At 41.9% G+C, this 13,593-nt stretch overlaps 1 protein-coding gene across 1 annotated transcript in view; it reads left to right on the top strand.

Moving 5' to 3' along the window:
• The first annotated feature begins 10,496 nt into the window (after window positions 1-10,496).
• Window positions 10,497-13,593, top strand: part of LOC309511927 (5-hydroxytryptamine receptor 3C-like) — a 32,720-nt gene continuing 29,623 nt past the window's right edge. Inside the window, exons 1-2 of the mRNA XM_082187301.1 lie at window positions 10,497-10,556; window positions 10,703-10,881. Coding sequence (XP_082043427.1) covers window positions 10,738-10,881 — 144 coding nt within the window. The 5' untranslated portion in view covers window positions 10,497-10,556; window positions 10,703-10,737. The remainder of the gene's footprint in view (window positions 10,557-10,702; window positions 10,882-13,593) is intronic.

The following is a 13,593-nucleotide window of genomic DNA, read 5'->3' as shown; positions in this document are numbered from 1 at the left end:
ATCTGACTGTTATAACAGTATATTACTGTTTTTCCTTGATTTTACGGTACTCTACTGGCAGCTGTGGTTGCCGGTAAATTGCTGTTTTTCTACAGTTTTATGCCGTAAATTAATTTACAGTTGATTATAGTTAAAAGTATGCTTTACTCTGTTAATTTTTTATTTGACACATTTAACCCTTTTAACCCCACTTCAGTTTTAAATGAACACTTGTGTGTCCACACTACAGAGTGTAGGAGTAACACTGATGCAGTGTTGAAGTTAATTATATAATTCAGTGATTAATTAACTGATGATTGAGCGTTGGTGATGAACACCTGATGTTAACAAGCAGAATCACTGAAGGACAGAGGAACAACAAGAAGATAAAAAAAGTGAAACACAAGAACTATTGACTTCAGCCACAGAAGACATTAAATCTGTGAAGATCTCAGCAGAGGAGGATTAAACAACTCCAAAAAATATCATTACCAGCTTCACTTATTACTAACCAGATTTACTTTTTTTTATGCGTCTACAGAAATTCCTATTGAGAATTAAAAGAGGTTTAGATGTTGTTTTGTATCATTTGATGTTACCATTATGGAGATCAGTGTTTGCTTTAGCTGGGCTATTGACCCTTGACTTTAACATATATATATTTTTTTTTTTTACTCTGTGTTTATAGACACATTTGTTGTGGCAGAAACAAAGCCAGGAAAAATAAAATAACATCAATTCTGAACATCACAAAACACGCTGATAAAAGTCAACACAAAACCAACAGCAAAAAGTGAAATTGAAAGAAAATAACAAGACAATGCAGCAGCATCATTTATTCATGTACTATGCTGGAACCCAACATGCATTGCAGCATGAAACGTACTCGGTTACTAACGTAACCTCGGTTCTCTCTAGAAGAGGGAACGAGTACTTGCGTAAGATATCTTACGCTAGGGGAAAACCTCTTTTCCTCGAGATATTGAAGCCAAAAATTATCCTTAATTTTGCAATAATGTAAAACGCATTGCAGCAGCATGCAGACATGGGCGAGACAGCTCGCGCGCCCATTGGCTGCTCTGCGGCAACTGCACCAGCCTATCGATAGAGGCTCCTCATGACGTCAGAACCAATGAGGGCGCTTCGCGCCCATTACGTCATGTCCCGCCGAAATCGGGTGGGGCCAGGGCTATAAATACGGCCCAGAGAGGCTGGTTTGGTCAGTTTTTCATCGCTGAAGCGAATCAGAACATGACGCATGCACGGCAAGATACGCAAGTACTCGTTCCCTCTTCTAGAGAGAACCGAGGTTACGTTAGTAACCGAGTACGTTCTCTTACGAGAGGTCTCTCGTACTTGCGTAAGATATCTTACGCTAGGGGAACACAATGTAAAACGCCGTGCGTGCTTGAGACATAACACTAAAGTCCCAAGGGCAGGTGCCCGGGGCTCATACAGTGCCTAATCACAAGGGACTCACAGAGAATCCGGGAAGAGGGGCTAGAATAGCATCATTCCTGTAATATTGAGCTCTGATAAGAGCATGTTATATCAAGTGTTCCACACAGCCAGGGCGAACTCAGCCTGGACTGGTAAATATGGGGGACTTACGTACTGCCCACAGAAGTATATAGGCGATCAGTGATCGACGCTCTAGCAGTTTCAGCATCCCGAGCCGATAGCATCGGGTGGGCAATACTGAAAAATTAAACCGAGAGCAACCTAGCTTGCAAAGCGGGAACCTTGAGGTTATAAAACCTTATAAATGTAGACGGGGAGGCCCAGCCTGCCGCCATACAGATATCTTGCAAGGCAATCCCACTGGACCAAGCCCACGACGAGGCCATGCCTCTTGTGGAGTGCGCTTTGACACCTATCGGGCATTTGCAGGCCCTTGGATGTGTAAGCTAGCGCTATAGCATCAACTATCCATCTGGATAGACTCTGTTTTGACGCAGCTAGTCCCTTAGAACGTCAGCTGAACAAAACAGAGAGCTGCTCCGTCTGTCTGAAAACAGACGAGCGAGACACATAGGCTCTTAACGCCCTGACCGGGCAAAGGAAGCCTGCGTCCCCTTCCTCCTCAGATACCAGCAGGGCTGACAGGGAGATAACCTGTGCCCTAAACGGTGTGTTGAGGGATTTAGGAACATATCCGTGCTTTGGTTTGAGTATGACTCTCGAGTCATTCGGCCCAAACTCCATACACGTCATGCTCACTGAGAGCGCTTGCAAATCCCCTATGCGCTTCACTGAAGCGAGAGCCAGAAGAAACACTGTTTTGAAAGACAAGGGTTTCAGGTCTATTGACTGTATTGGCTCGAATGGGGCACCTTTCATGGCTTCCAGAACCGTGGAAAGGTCCCAAACGGGAACTGAGGGTGGTCTGGGAGGGTTCAGCCTCTTAGCTCCTCTAAGGAAGCGAATGACCAGATTGTTCCTTCCTAATGACTGGCCAAGCGGTGGTTCAGCGAACGCTGCTATGGCCGCCACATACACTTTGAGCGTGGATGGGGTTCTGCCCTTATCCAGAAGCTCTTGTAAAAAAAGGAGAGAACCTCCGGCACCCCACAGCGTGAGGGTGAGGTGCCACTCGCTGTACACCAGCTAGTGAACACAGACCATTTTGAGGAATAGAGCCGCCTCGTAGATGGAGCTCTAGCCTGCGTGATCGTGTTTAACACTCCCGCTGGGAGGTTAACGGGTACCCGTTGATGGCCCACACATGTAGGGACCAAAGCTCCGGGCGAGGAGATCCCTCCTCACCGGTATCGGCCACGGGGCGGGACTCGTCAGCTGCATCAGGACTGGAAACCAGACTTGGTTTGTCCAAAATGGGGCGACGAGTAGCACTGGGCATCTGCTCTCCCTGATTCGCCCTAACACCTGGGGTAGGAGCGTGACAGGGGGAAACGCATAGAGCGGGCAGCGGGGCCAGCGTGAGCCAGCGCATCCCTGCTCTTGGAGAAGAATTCCTGACAATGTGCGTTCTCTTGAGACGCAAATAGGTCTATTTCCGCTCTGCCAAATGTCCTTCATAGCATTTTGACTGTCTGTGGATGAAAAGACCATTCTCCTGTCGGCAGATTGTTTCTGGACAGTCTGTCTGGTCCCACATTCAGATGGCCGGGCACATGCGCTGCCCTGAGCGAGCGCAGGTTGTGCTGAGCCCAGACCAGGAGGCGTTCCGTCAGCCTGTGAAGGATTCTGGATCTGATACCTCCTTTGTGATTTATATAAGCCACCACTGACATGTTGTCCGAACGGACCAAGACGTGGTGTCTTTTTATCTGGGGACAAAAAACGCCTCTGCGCGTTGTCGACTGCCATCATTTCCAGGCAGTTTATATGCAGAAGCTTTTCCCGTTCCGACCACTGGCCGAATAACGGTCTGCCCTCGAGCAGCGCTCCCCATCCCGAGGTTGAGGCGACCGTAGACACCAACTTCACACTCGAGGAAGTCCCCAGGCTTACACCTGACCGGTACCAGTCGGTCACTGTCCAAGGTTTCAGAGCTGCGACGCATTTCTGATCGACCTTGAGGCGCGCGAGACCGGAGGTCCAAGCTCTGTGCGGCGCGCGCTTTCAACCAATACTGCAGCGGGCGCATGCGAAGCAGACCCAGCTGAAGCACTGAGGATGCTGAAGCCATGAGACCCAGCATCCTTTGAATCTTCTTGAGCGGGACTAAAGTGCCGTGGCGAAAAATCTCTGTCATGCGCTGAATACTTAGTCTGCGCTGCGGCGACAGCTGTGCTGTCATAGACAGCGAGTCCAGATCTGTGCCCAGAAAATATATTTTCTGACTGGGAGACAGTGAACTCTTTGCCCAATTGACTGTGAGACCTAAATTCTCGAGGTGATCGAGTAATATGGTCCTGTGTTCTATGAGCTCCGCTGTGATCGAGCTAGAACCAGCCAATCGTCCAAATAATTCAGCACTCGTATGCCTCGGAGCCTGAGGGGTGCGAGCGCTGCATCCATGCACATCGTGAATACGCGAGGTGCCAGGGATAGGCCGAATGGCAGGACTGTGAACTGATATGCCTGGCCCTCGAAGGCGAATCTCAAAAATCGCCTGTGACGTGACGCTATTTGTATTTGAAAATAAGCGTCTTTCAGATCTATCGACATGAACCAGTCCCCTTGGCAAATTTGCGAGAGGATTTTCTTGGTCGTGAGCATTCTGAACCGTCGTTTCAGAAGTGCTTTGTTTAGTCGTCTTAGATCTAAAATGGGTCTGAGACCCCCGTCTTCTTTTTTTTTTTTTTGGTACCAGAAGATATCTGCTGTACATGCCCCCTTCGCTCTGAGCTTGTGATAGGGGTTCTATAGCCCCTTTGCTCAGTAACTTCGCTATTTCGGCCCGAAGTAGGTGTGCTACTTCCTTTTTCACCGTAGTATCGATTCGCGCCGCTTTGCGTTGCGGGCGTGGACCGAACTGTAGCGAATAGCCTCTTTCTATAATGTCTAGCACCCACTTCGAAACCCCGGGTAGCCTTGCCCATGCGTTTGCACGAATGGCTAGGGGTTGAATGCGAAGCGCGCTCTGGTCGCTCAGCGACAGAGGGGCTTCAGTGTGCTGCAACATAAGCTTATGACATTTGAGGCATGGAGCGCGCTGATAACAGCGGGCAGATTGCCCGCGGGCAGATTGCCCGCGCTCGACTCCTCTGCGGTGGTCAATCGAGAGGGGGAGGGCTGGGCGAGTCCCGTAAGACCTGTTATATCTATGTGTGAATGTGGGCGTGGGATAGCGGGCACATTTACAACACTGAGAGCATTGTCTGCCTGAGCAGAGCGAATGCATGTTGGTTTCGTTTTACAGAAACCTTGAGACATGCAGAACGTAGTGTTTGTGGGCACTGGGCAGTGGGCACATTTACCACATTTAATGCGCAATCGATCTGGGTCGATTTCATGTGCGCGAGCCCTGTGTGATGGGCTGTGTTTCTGTGTAGGAATGAGCACTGGGCATTTTGTCTACACTCATAACACCATCGGCCGTGGTCGGAACACCAGAAAATACACTCTATGGGATTTATCTGGGTAGCCGTAAAGCGGCGTTTGTGTGCAGGCAAGCGGGCTGTGTCGCCGACGTGTTTACTGCAGAATACACTGGAACAGTCGCATTTACTGGAACTGAACGAGCGAGAAGTTGCCATAGAAACAGAGAGCGTCAACACGCTGGCGTTTGTTTGCAGGTGTGCGTGTATTACAATAGACTCGTCCACTGCAATATTGACATTTTCCAGAGAAATGTGTGAGAATGGAGGTAGTGACGCACGGAAACCATAGAAACGGTGCTTGGGTGCAGGCGAGCGGGTTGTACAACGCGCTCGTTGGCTGCAAAAATACACATCTGCAGTCGCCTTTTCAGGGAACTGACAGAGCGAGCATTGACGGCAAAACATTTTTTTTTTTTTTTTTTTTGCCGGTAGACCCGGGGATCAAACACGGGTCTCTCGCGTGAAAATCTGAGAATCTGCCACTGGGCCACAGGGGAAGACACAAAGGCTTTTATATAGCGCGAATATTATCAGAGAAACCTGTGTTTCTGTGTAGGAATGAGCACTGGGCAGGCAGTGGGCATTTTGTCTACACTCATAACACCATCGGCCGTGGCCGGAACACCAGAAAATACACTCTAGGGGATTTATCTGGGTAGCCGTAAAGCGGCGTTTGTGAGCAGGCAAGCGGGCTGTGTCGCCGACTAGTTTACTGCAGAATACACTGGAACAGTCGCATTTACTGGAACTGAACGAGCGAGAAGTTGCCATAGAAACAGAGAGCGTCAACATGCTGGTGCGTGCATTACAACAGGCTCGCCCACTGCAGTATGACATTTCCAGTCGCCCGAACTTCAGAGGGGAATGAGAAATAGAATTCGGCCCGGCCGCAGCGGGGCATTAACACTCTTTTCTCCTTTCGCCAGTGACGCACGGGAACCATAGAAACGGTGTTTGGGTGCAGGCGAGCGGGTTGTACAACGCGCTCGTTGGCTGCAAAATGCACATCTGCAGTCGCCTTTCAGGGAACTGACAGAGCGAAGCATTGGAGGCATAATTAATCTGCCGTTAGACCGAGATTCGAACTCCGGTCTCTCGTGTGAAAAACCAAAGATTCCGCCACTGAGCCACAGGGGGGAACACAAAGGCTTTCAGATGCACGAGCATATAATAGCGTCAATATGTTTTCTTCCGCTGGTGATTGACGCGTGAATGGGGCGCAGAGGCAGGGTAGCTTTCTTGTACGTAAAGAAAAACTAACCCCGACCGTCCGCTTCTAGCCTCCCCTGTGAACGGCGCATTTTGCGCGGCTCGAACAGAGGGAGAGAGAAAGCTAGCCCCGTGACCGTCCGCTCCTGACATCCCCTGTGAACGGCGCGGTTTGCGCGGCTCGAACAGAGGGAGAGCAGGTATCATCCTCCAAGCAGGCAAGGCAAGCGGGCGCACCGGCGAGCTTTGCGGGTTGGGGGGGAAAGGGGGCGTCTTGAAAAAGACGCCCGGCTCTTTTAGTGCAATGAGAGTGTGTGTCGCGGCGGCGAACACACACACATACACAAAACACAGTAGAAGAGAAAAGGATATGTACGCCGGAAAGCGTCAGCAGAAACGGCGACTGAAGGCGGCGAGATGTCGACCAGCAGCTTCAGATGCACTAATCCCGCTGGGTGCTTGACTCAGACGGCGCGGCTTCCTCTCAGGATCCAGCGATGCGAAGGCCCGCTGAAGAGATGAAAAACTGACCAAACCAGCCTCTCTGGGCCGTATTTATAGCCCTGGCCCCACCCGATTTCGGCGGGACATGACGTAATGGGCGCGAAGCGCCCTCATTGGTTCTGACGTCATGAGGAGCCTCTATCGATAGGCTGGTGCAGTTGCCGCAGAGCAGCCAATGGGCGCGCGAGCTGTCTCGCCCATGTCTGCATGCTGCTGCAATGCGTTTTACATTATTGCAAAATTAAGGATAATTTTTGGCTTCAATATCTCGAGGAAAAGAGGTTTTCCCCTAGCGTAAGATATCTTACGCAAGTACGAGAGACCTCTCGTAAGAGAACTTATGATTGTCACCATTGTTGAGATTCATACACCGATTCTTGATGTCTGTGTGTGTCTGGCTGATCTAGAAGTTCAAAATGTTCTGAGAATTAACTTTGTAAAATTCATCATATTTTCTTGATGTCAAAACCCTGATAAATCTTGATCTGGAAAATCACAACGATCCATCTTCAAAAATATAAAATATCTTTGTGGCCATTAATAATAGTCACTGTCATCAGACACTGTTTTCTTTCAGCTTTTTTTGACATATCAAATATATTTTAAATACAGTTACAGCAGCCAAAGACAAACTAATGTTCAAAAAGGGTCAAGAGCACAACTAAAGCAAACACTGATCACCATCATGGTAACATCAAATGAAAATAAAGTTCCATCTAAACCTCTGTCACCTTTTAGCCCAGACGTCTGACAGAAATAAAGTAAATCTGGTTAGTAATAAGTGAAGCTGGTAATGCTGTTTGTGGAGTTGTTTAATCCTCCTCTGCTGAGATCTTTTGCTAAGATTTAATGTAATTTATCTTCAGTTGATTTCATATTTTTTTTCTGCTCTTCTTGTTCCTCTTTCCTTCAGTGATTCTGCTTGTTAACAGCAGGTGTTCATCAGTGTCTGAATTAACTACAAAACTGTTCACTCAGTCAAGTGGTCTATATTAGTGAACTAATGTAGGGAATAGTGAATGAGGGAAAATGGTGTGATTTGCAGGGGTGGAAGTAACAAATTACAACTGCTCATGTTACGGTAATTAAGTAGTTTTTTCAGGTACTTGTACTTTTTTGAGTATATTTTTAAATCTGTAATTTTACTTGTACTGAAGTACATATTAACCTAAGTGATCTACTTTGCTACTTATAAAATCACATTTCGTTACTGAGTACAATTTGAATTGATATTCAAATCTTTGACCGGCATTTTGGGAGCCAATAAGAATATCCAATCATAAACGGACTAATAAAACCCCTGATATTTGGACTGAAAAAAGCCACTGCAGCCACAGGTTTTGAAGAGCTGATCACAAGGAGGCATGGAGCTCAGAGTGATTAATGGGCCGAACATTTGAAGAATCAACAAACTACATAATAGTGTTGTCAAAATATCTGTATTTTGATACGTTTTGATACTGAAATATCTGACAATACTCAATATCTGTTCCAATACTCATTTTCTGCAGTATATACACCGATACCAGCTGCGTGTTCTCATTCTCTGACAGCGAGTTCGACACACCCGCCTCGTCTCAGCCCAGGATTGCATGTTTTGCGCATAATTTTATACATACCCGCAGGTTTCTATGGCATATTTTAATGGCAAATGTCGCGAGCGCAATATTGTAACGCGAGGGCACATTCATGTAATCGCAGAAAACTGCACCGGAGCTCTCAAATATACGAATGAACTAGACTCAGATATTGAGTGTGCGCTCTCGGACTGTGTCATGTCATGTGCAATCGCGAATCTCTCCAAGTGGTTCTCACTTTTCCTGTACAAGGGCTAGCACAAAATGTGGCATCGGCATCTCTCAGCGTCACTTCCGGCGGCAACTCCAGCAGCCAGGACTTTCTCTGGCACCTGCCGCTGACCATTACATAATTCAGCGTAATATTTTTCCTGTAAAAACTACATTTGAAAAAAGAAATAGCATTATATCTAGGATCTATAGCCCATTTACATGCTATGCACGATTAATCATTAACAGATTGGATTGTGACAAGGACACAAAATGATTCCTAAATGATTCCGCTGTCTATTAAACCTTTTAATAACAATCACATCCGAATATTTAAAAAGAAACTAGCCCTTTCTCCACTGCAAAGTCAAATGACATCCAGCTCCAAACTCTCCATGCTCTTGAATTAAACGTTGTCAAAAGTTATCTTTGAAACTGCTACAAGAAATCATATTGGCTGTAAGTGAAATGCACCAGGAAGACTTTCAACAATCAAAGGTGGATCTTTAATTTTTTTTTACAATGTAGGCTAAATCTGTTAGAAATGTTTCAGAATGGGGCATTTGTATGGTTTGTACATATAAATAACCTAGTTTGTCTAACTGCATTACTATTGTACAGACATTGCAGGTCAAACCGCACGTGATGTTCGATTTATCTAATGAACAACATATTATATGGCTCTTAAAGGGACAGCTCTTGATCAGCTGGTTCAGGTGTGTTTAATCAGGGCTGTAGTTAAACTCTGCAGGACAGTGGCCCTCCAGGAGCAGGATTTCATTTCTTTATTTATTTGAGCATCTGAGTTCCACAAAGTTCTACATAGTAACAAGTTTCAGCACAGTAGGCAAAACTAAAGAAGGATACATGCACAAATGAATAAGTAAGTAAATAAATAACAATGTGGATATGATGCTCAAAAGGAGTAGGCAGAAGCTTAAGCTTATTGACGCCTACCCCCTTTTATACATTTGAGCAGTAGATACATTTACTATAATCAAGAAGACAACTGACACATATCTATGTTGTCCTATTCCAGTAACTATACAATCAACAATATTAACTAACAATCATTCTGCTGATTCCAAGACAAGGAAAGAAGACTCTTCAATAAGTACAAAGACCCATCATTACCAGTGACAACTAGTCACCAATCTTTTAATTTGATCTTTTGTTCCTTATTGTTATGAATTCAATACATTCAATGGACACAATTGTTTATAATTATAAATAGTTTAATTATATTATTTTCATTATCTTATATTATCTTTTTTAGTATGCCAGTCAAAAAATAAAATAAAATACAACATAAATAGATTCCCTTTCCACACTTAAGGACATTCTTCCGTCCTGTACTTAGACAGTAGGACTTGTTTATACTTTGATTTGAATTGATAAATGAATGGGCACTGCTTGAGTTGGGCTCTCAGGTTATTCCAGAGCCTGACACCACACACAGACACACACATACTTTTCCTCGTAGTTCTGAAAGCTGGTACTTTAAGTTGGCCATAACCTCTCAAATTGTAACAGCTATCTCTTTTTATATATATAGTTTTTGAATATTTGCTGGTAGTAGGACCCGATTTGCTTTATACACTAATTGTGCAGTATAAAAATCAAATAAGTCCATGAATTTAAGCATGTTACTTTGTAAAAACAGTATATTTGTATGTTCAAGGTATCCTACCTTATGAATAGCTCTGATTGCTCGTTTTTGGAGTATTACAAGGGGATGTAAGGAACTTTTATAATTGTTACCCTTAATTAATTTTAAGGATTATTCCTTGCATAACATGATGATCAGTAGTCTGCAAGTTACTTTTGATTTGAATACCTGCTGTCTTCAATCATGTCTTTAATAATCAGTGCTAATTTATATTTTATCCATTTAGCATCAAGACGACTGTGAAATAAAGTGCTCCCACTTTAGGACCATTTGTTTAAGTACACATTCTAAAATCAGGAATTCTGATTGTCTTGAGTAATCAATGTTGTTGGGATCTCTACAGGTTTCCCTTCGACACCCAAAACTGCAAAATAACACTTCAGTCTACAGCGTATTCAGGTACATCTGAAACACATTAATCAGTTTAGACAAACACACAGAAGATAACATGGTTTATTCTTCTAAACTATTTGACTTATTAAACTATTTGACTTTGATTTATATTAAAATATAAAATAATAAAATATTCATTTCTGTTCCCACAGATCAGGAGATTAAATTGGATACCTTGTCTGAAGTAATGTTTGATCACAATCATATTATTAAGAAATCGAAAGAGATCTTTCAGAGCCAGGGAGAGTGGGATCTCATCGATATAACTAACAGTACTCAATCCACTGATGATGATCTTGGATCGGCTAAAATGCATCAGCTGATCTTTAAGGTACAGCACACTGGATATGAAATGTAAACCAATATTGAATATATAAATACAATTATTTTACAAAACAAAAACAAATAGTTCATGAGTTTGTGAAAAATATGTGTAATAAATGTAATTATATTTTTAAACCTTAAAAAGGCAGGGATATCAATATCTTCTAAATTAACCATTTTATTATTTGTTTTTTGTTTGTTTTCAATTATACACTAAAGTGTGAAATCATACTATAATATATTATAGTATACATTATTTTATCTGTTATTTAATGTTCAAAGTCAACATGTAAATTCTATTTAGGTGTTGCTCAAGAGAGGATATTCTTTAATAATATGGTTCTCACACCAGAGGTTGAACAGATGTTGCATGGAAGCTGTGAATGTGAAGGGAGATGTGTGTATGTATATCAGAATGAAATTTACTAATAGACCCTAAATAATTGTTCAGTAGTCAGTTAAATTTGTTTGGAATAAAGCATTCATATTGATTATATATATATATATATATATATATATATATATATATATATATATATATATTAGGGCTGTCAAAAGATTAATCGTGATTAATCGCACTAAAATAAAAGTTCATGTTTACATAAAATATGTGTGTGTACTGTTTATAATTATTTTGTATATATAAATACACACACATGCATGTATATATTTAAGAAATATTTGCAAACATATACTGTATATATATTTATATATAATTTATATTATATATAAATAAATTTTTTTTATATATAACTTACACATTTTTTTTAAACATATACAAGCATGTGTGTGTATTGACATATACAAAATAATTATACACACACATATTTTATGTAAACACAACAAACTTTTATTTTGGTGCGATTAATCACGATTAATCTTTTGACAGCCCTAATATATATATATTATATATATATATATATATATATATATATATATATATATATATATATATATATATATATATATATATATATGAAGAGTTCAGATGCAAAAGCCTCTAAGTGCCATCTGAAATTTTCTTCTAGAATGATCATTGCCATTGTTTCACTTATATGGCAATGAAAATTACCTATTAATTGTCATTTAAGTGAAATTACTGAACTTAAATATACGAGCTTGATAAAAATCAATTTGAGAAAATTTCAGATGGCACTTAGAGGCTTTTGCATCTGAACTCTTCATATATATATTTCTAAAGATATTCACTTTTCATAGTGGCAGAGAAGTGCAAAACAAATCACAACAATGAAAACATACACCCGGTGCACTGCAGTGCCAGGCACGACGCAAGTGTGTTTTACTAGTTTCAGCCCGAAGCAGTTATTCACAGCAAAAACTCCAGTGTTAAATTAACACTCCTGGGAGTGTATATGAGTCCACACTCAAGAGTGTTAAAGTTAATGAGATAATTAAGTGATTAATTGAGTGATGATTGATCATTATTGAAGACACCTGATGTTAACAAGCAGAATCACTGAAGGAGAAAATCACAAACTGTAAGCCACCGTTATGGTGATCATTGTTTGCTTTAGTTGGGCTCTTGACCCTTATATGTTTACTTTAATTTTTGTTTGTCTGCTGTTATTGATTTATAATGGTCAGATGAACAAAGAGACAATGTGATCTGATGGTGTTGGTTATGTTTTGACATAATCATGTTGTGATCCAAAAAATGAAACTTATTGAGATAGTTTGGTTTAACTTGTTAATTACAGCAGCTCTGTGATCTTACAGCATATGATTTTCAGTATTTTTCATACAATCCAAAATACTTAATAAACATTGTTCTGATTAACCTGTTAACCCTCACCAGTGCGTCGGCGCACTGAAGCGTTTTTTTATTTATTTAGTTCAAAGTTACTATCAGATTAAATGTTTTACCTTGACAAACTATACATCATTAAAAAGATATAAGACTCAAGTTTCAGTATTTGACAACTATTGTATTCTGAGAAACTTATAGTGACAGTTATGTCTTAATTTGTGTCAGGAGTTATGAAATGAAAAAATGCGTCGATCCCTTTAATATGATTTATGAGCATCAGCTGGTCCATTCAGAAAAAAAAACTCCGTGCTGTCGTCATGACAGTGCTATACAAAACAACGTCCCTCAGGGCTTTTAGCTAAAAAATGTGCAGACTTGGAGAAATATTGATATATTCTCATAGATTCACATCATATTTCTATAGACAGGAATAATATGTATTGAATTTATACCCAAATGCGTCGATGTAATCATTATGAGCGCTTCTTACTGATATGTGCTGTGTTTTCAATTCATACCAATAGCCTGAGGGCGCTATATGCACAATAATACTCCATATATGGAACATGAAGAAGAGACATAATCATGTGACCTTCAAGGACGTCACTGATAGCAGCTACACACAAAGCTAACACAGAGATCGCTGTAATAGAGTGCCGAAGTAATTACGTCACTTTGTAGGCCAACCCGGAAGTTAGCGGCGCATGGGTTCCCTCGATCAAAAAGCAATGCATTTTCCCCATAGACTTTTGGAAAATCGCAAAAAATAAGATCTGTGTTCAACAAAGAGTTGTGACCCTTACACGTTTTGTCTATCAAGATAATCTTTACAAGTTAATCCAAAATGTATACATTTTGAAGCCTAAATAAAGCCGTCGGATATAAAATGCTAACGGTAGGCTATCAACGGACTACAGCACACCATGGTCGCGGATCAACGTCATCATCAAG

This window comes from Leuciscus leuciscus (genome assembly GCF_965113295.1).
Source record: "Leuciscus leuciscus genome assembly, chromosome: 1".
Taxonomy (NCBI): Eukaryota; Metazoa; Chordata; class Actinopteri; order Cypriniformes; family Leuciscidae; genus Leuciscus; species Leuciscus leuciscus.
This window is presented reverse-complemented; position numbering and strand designations above follow the sequence as displayed.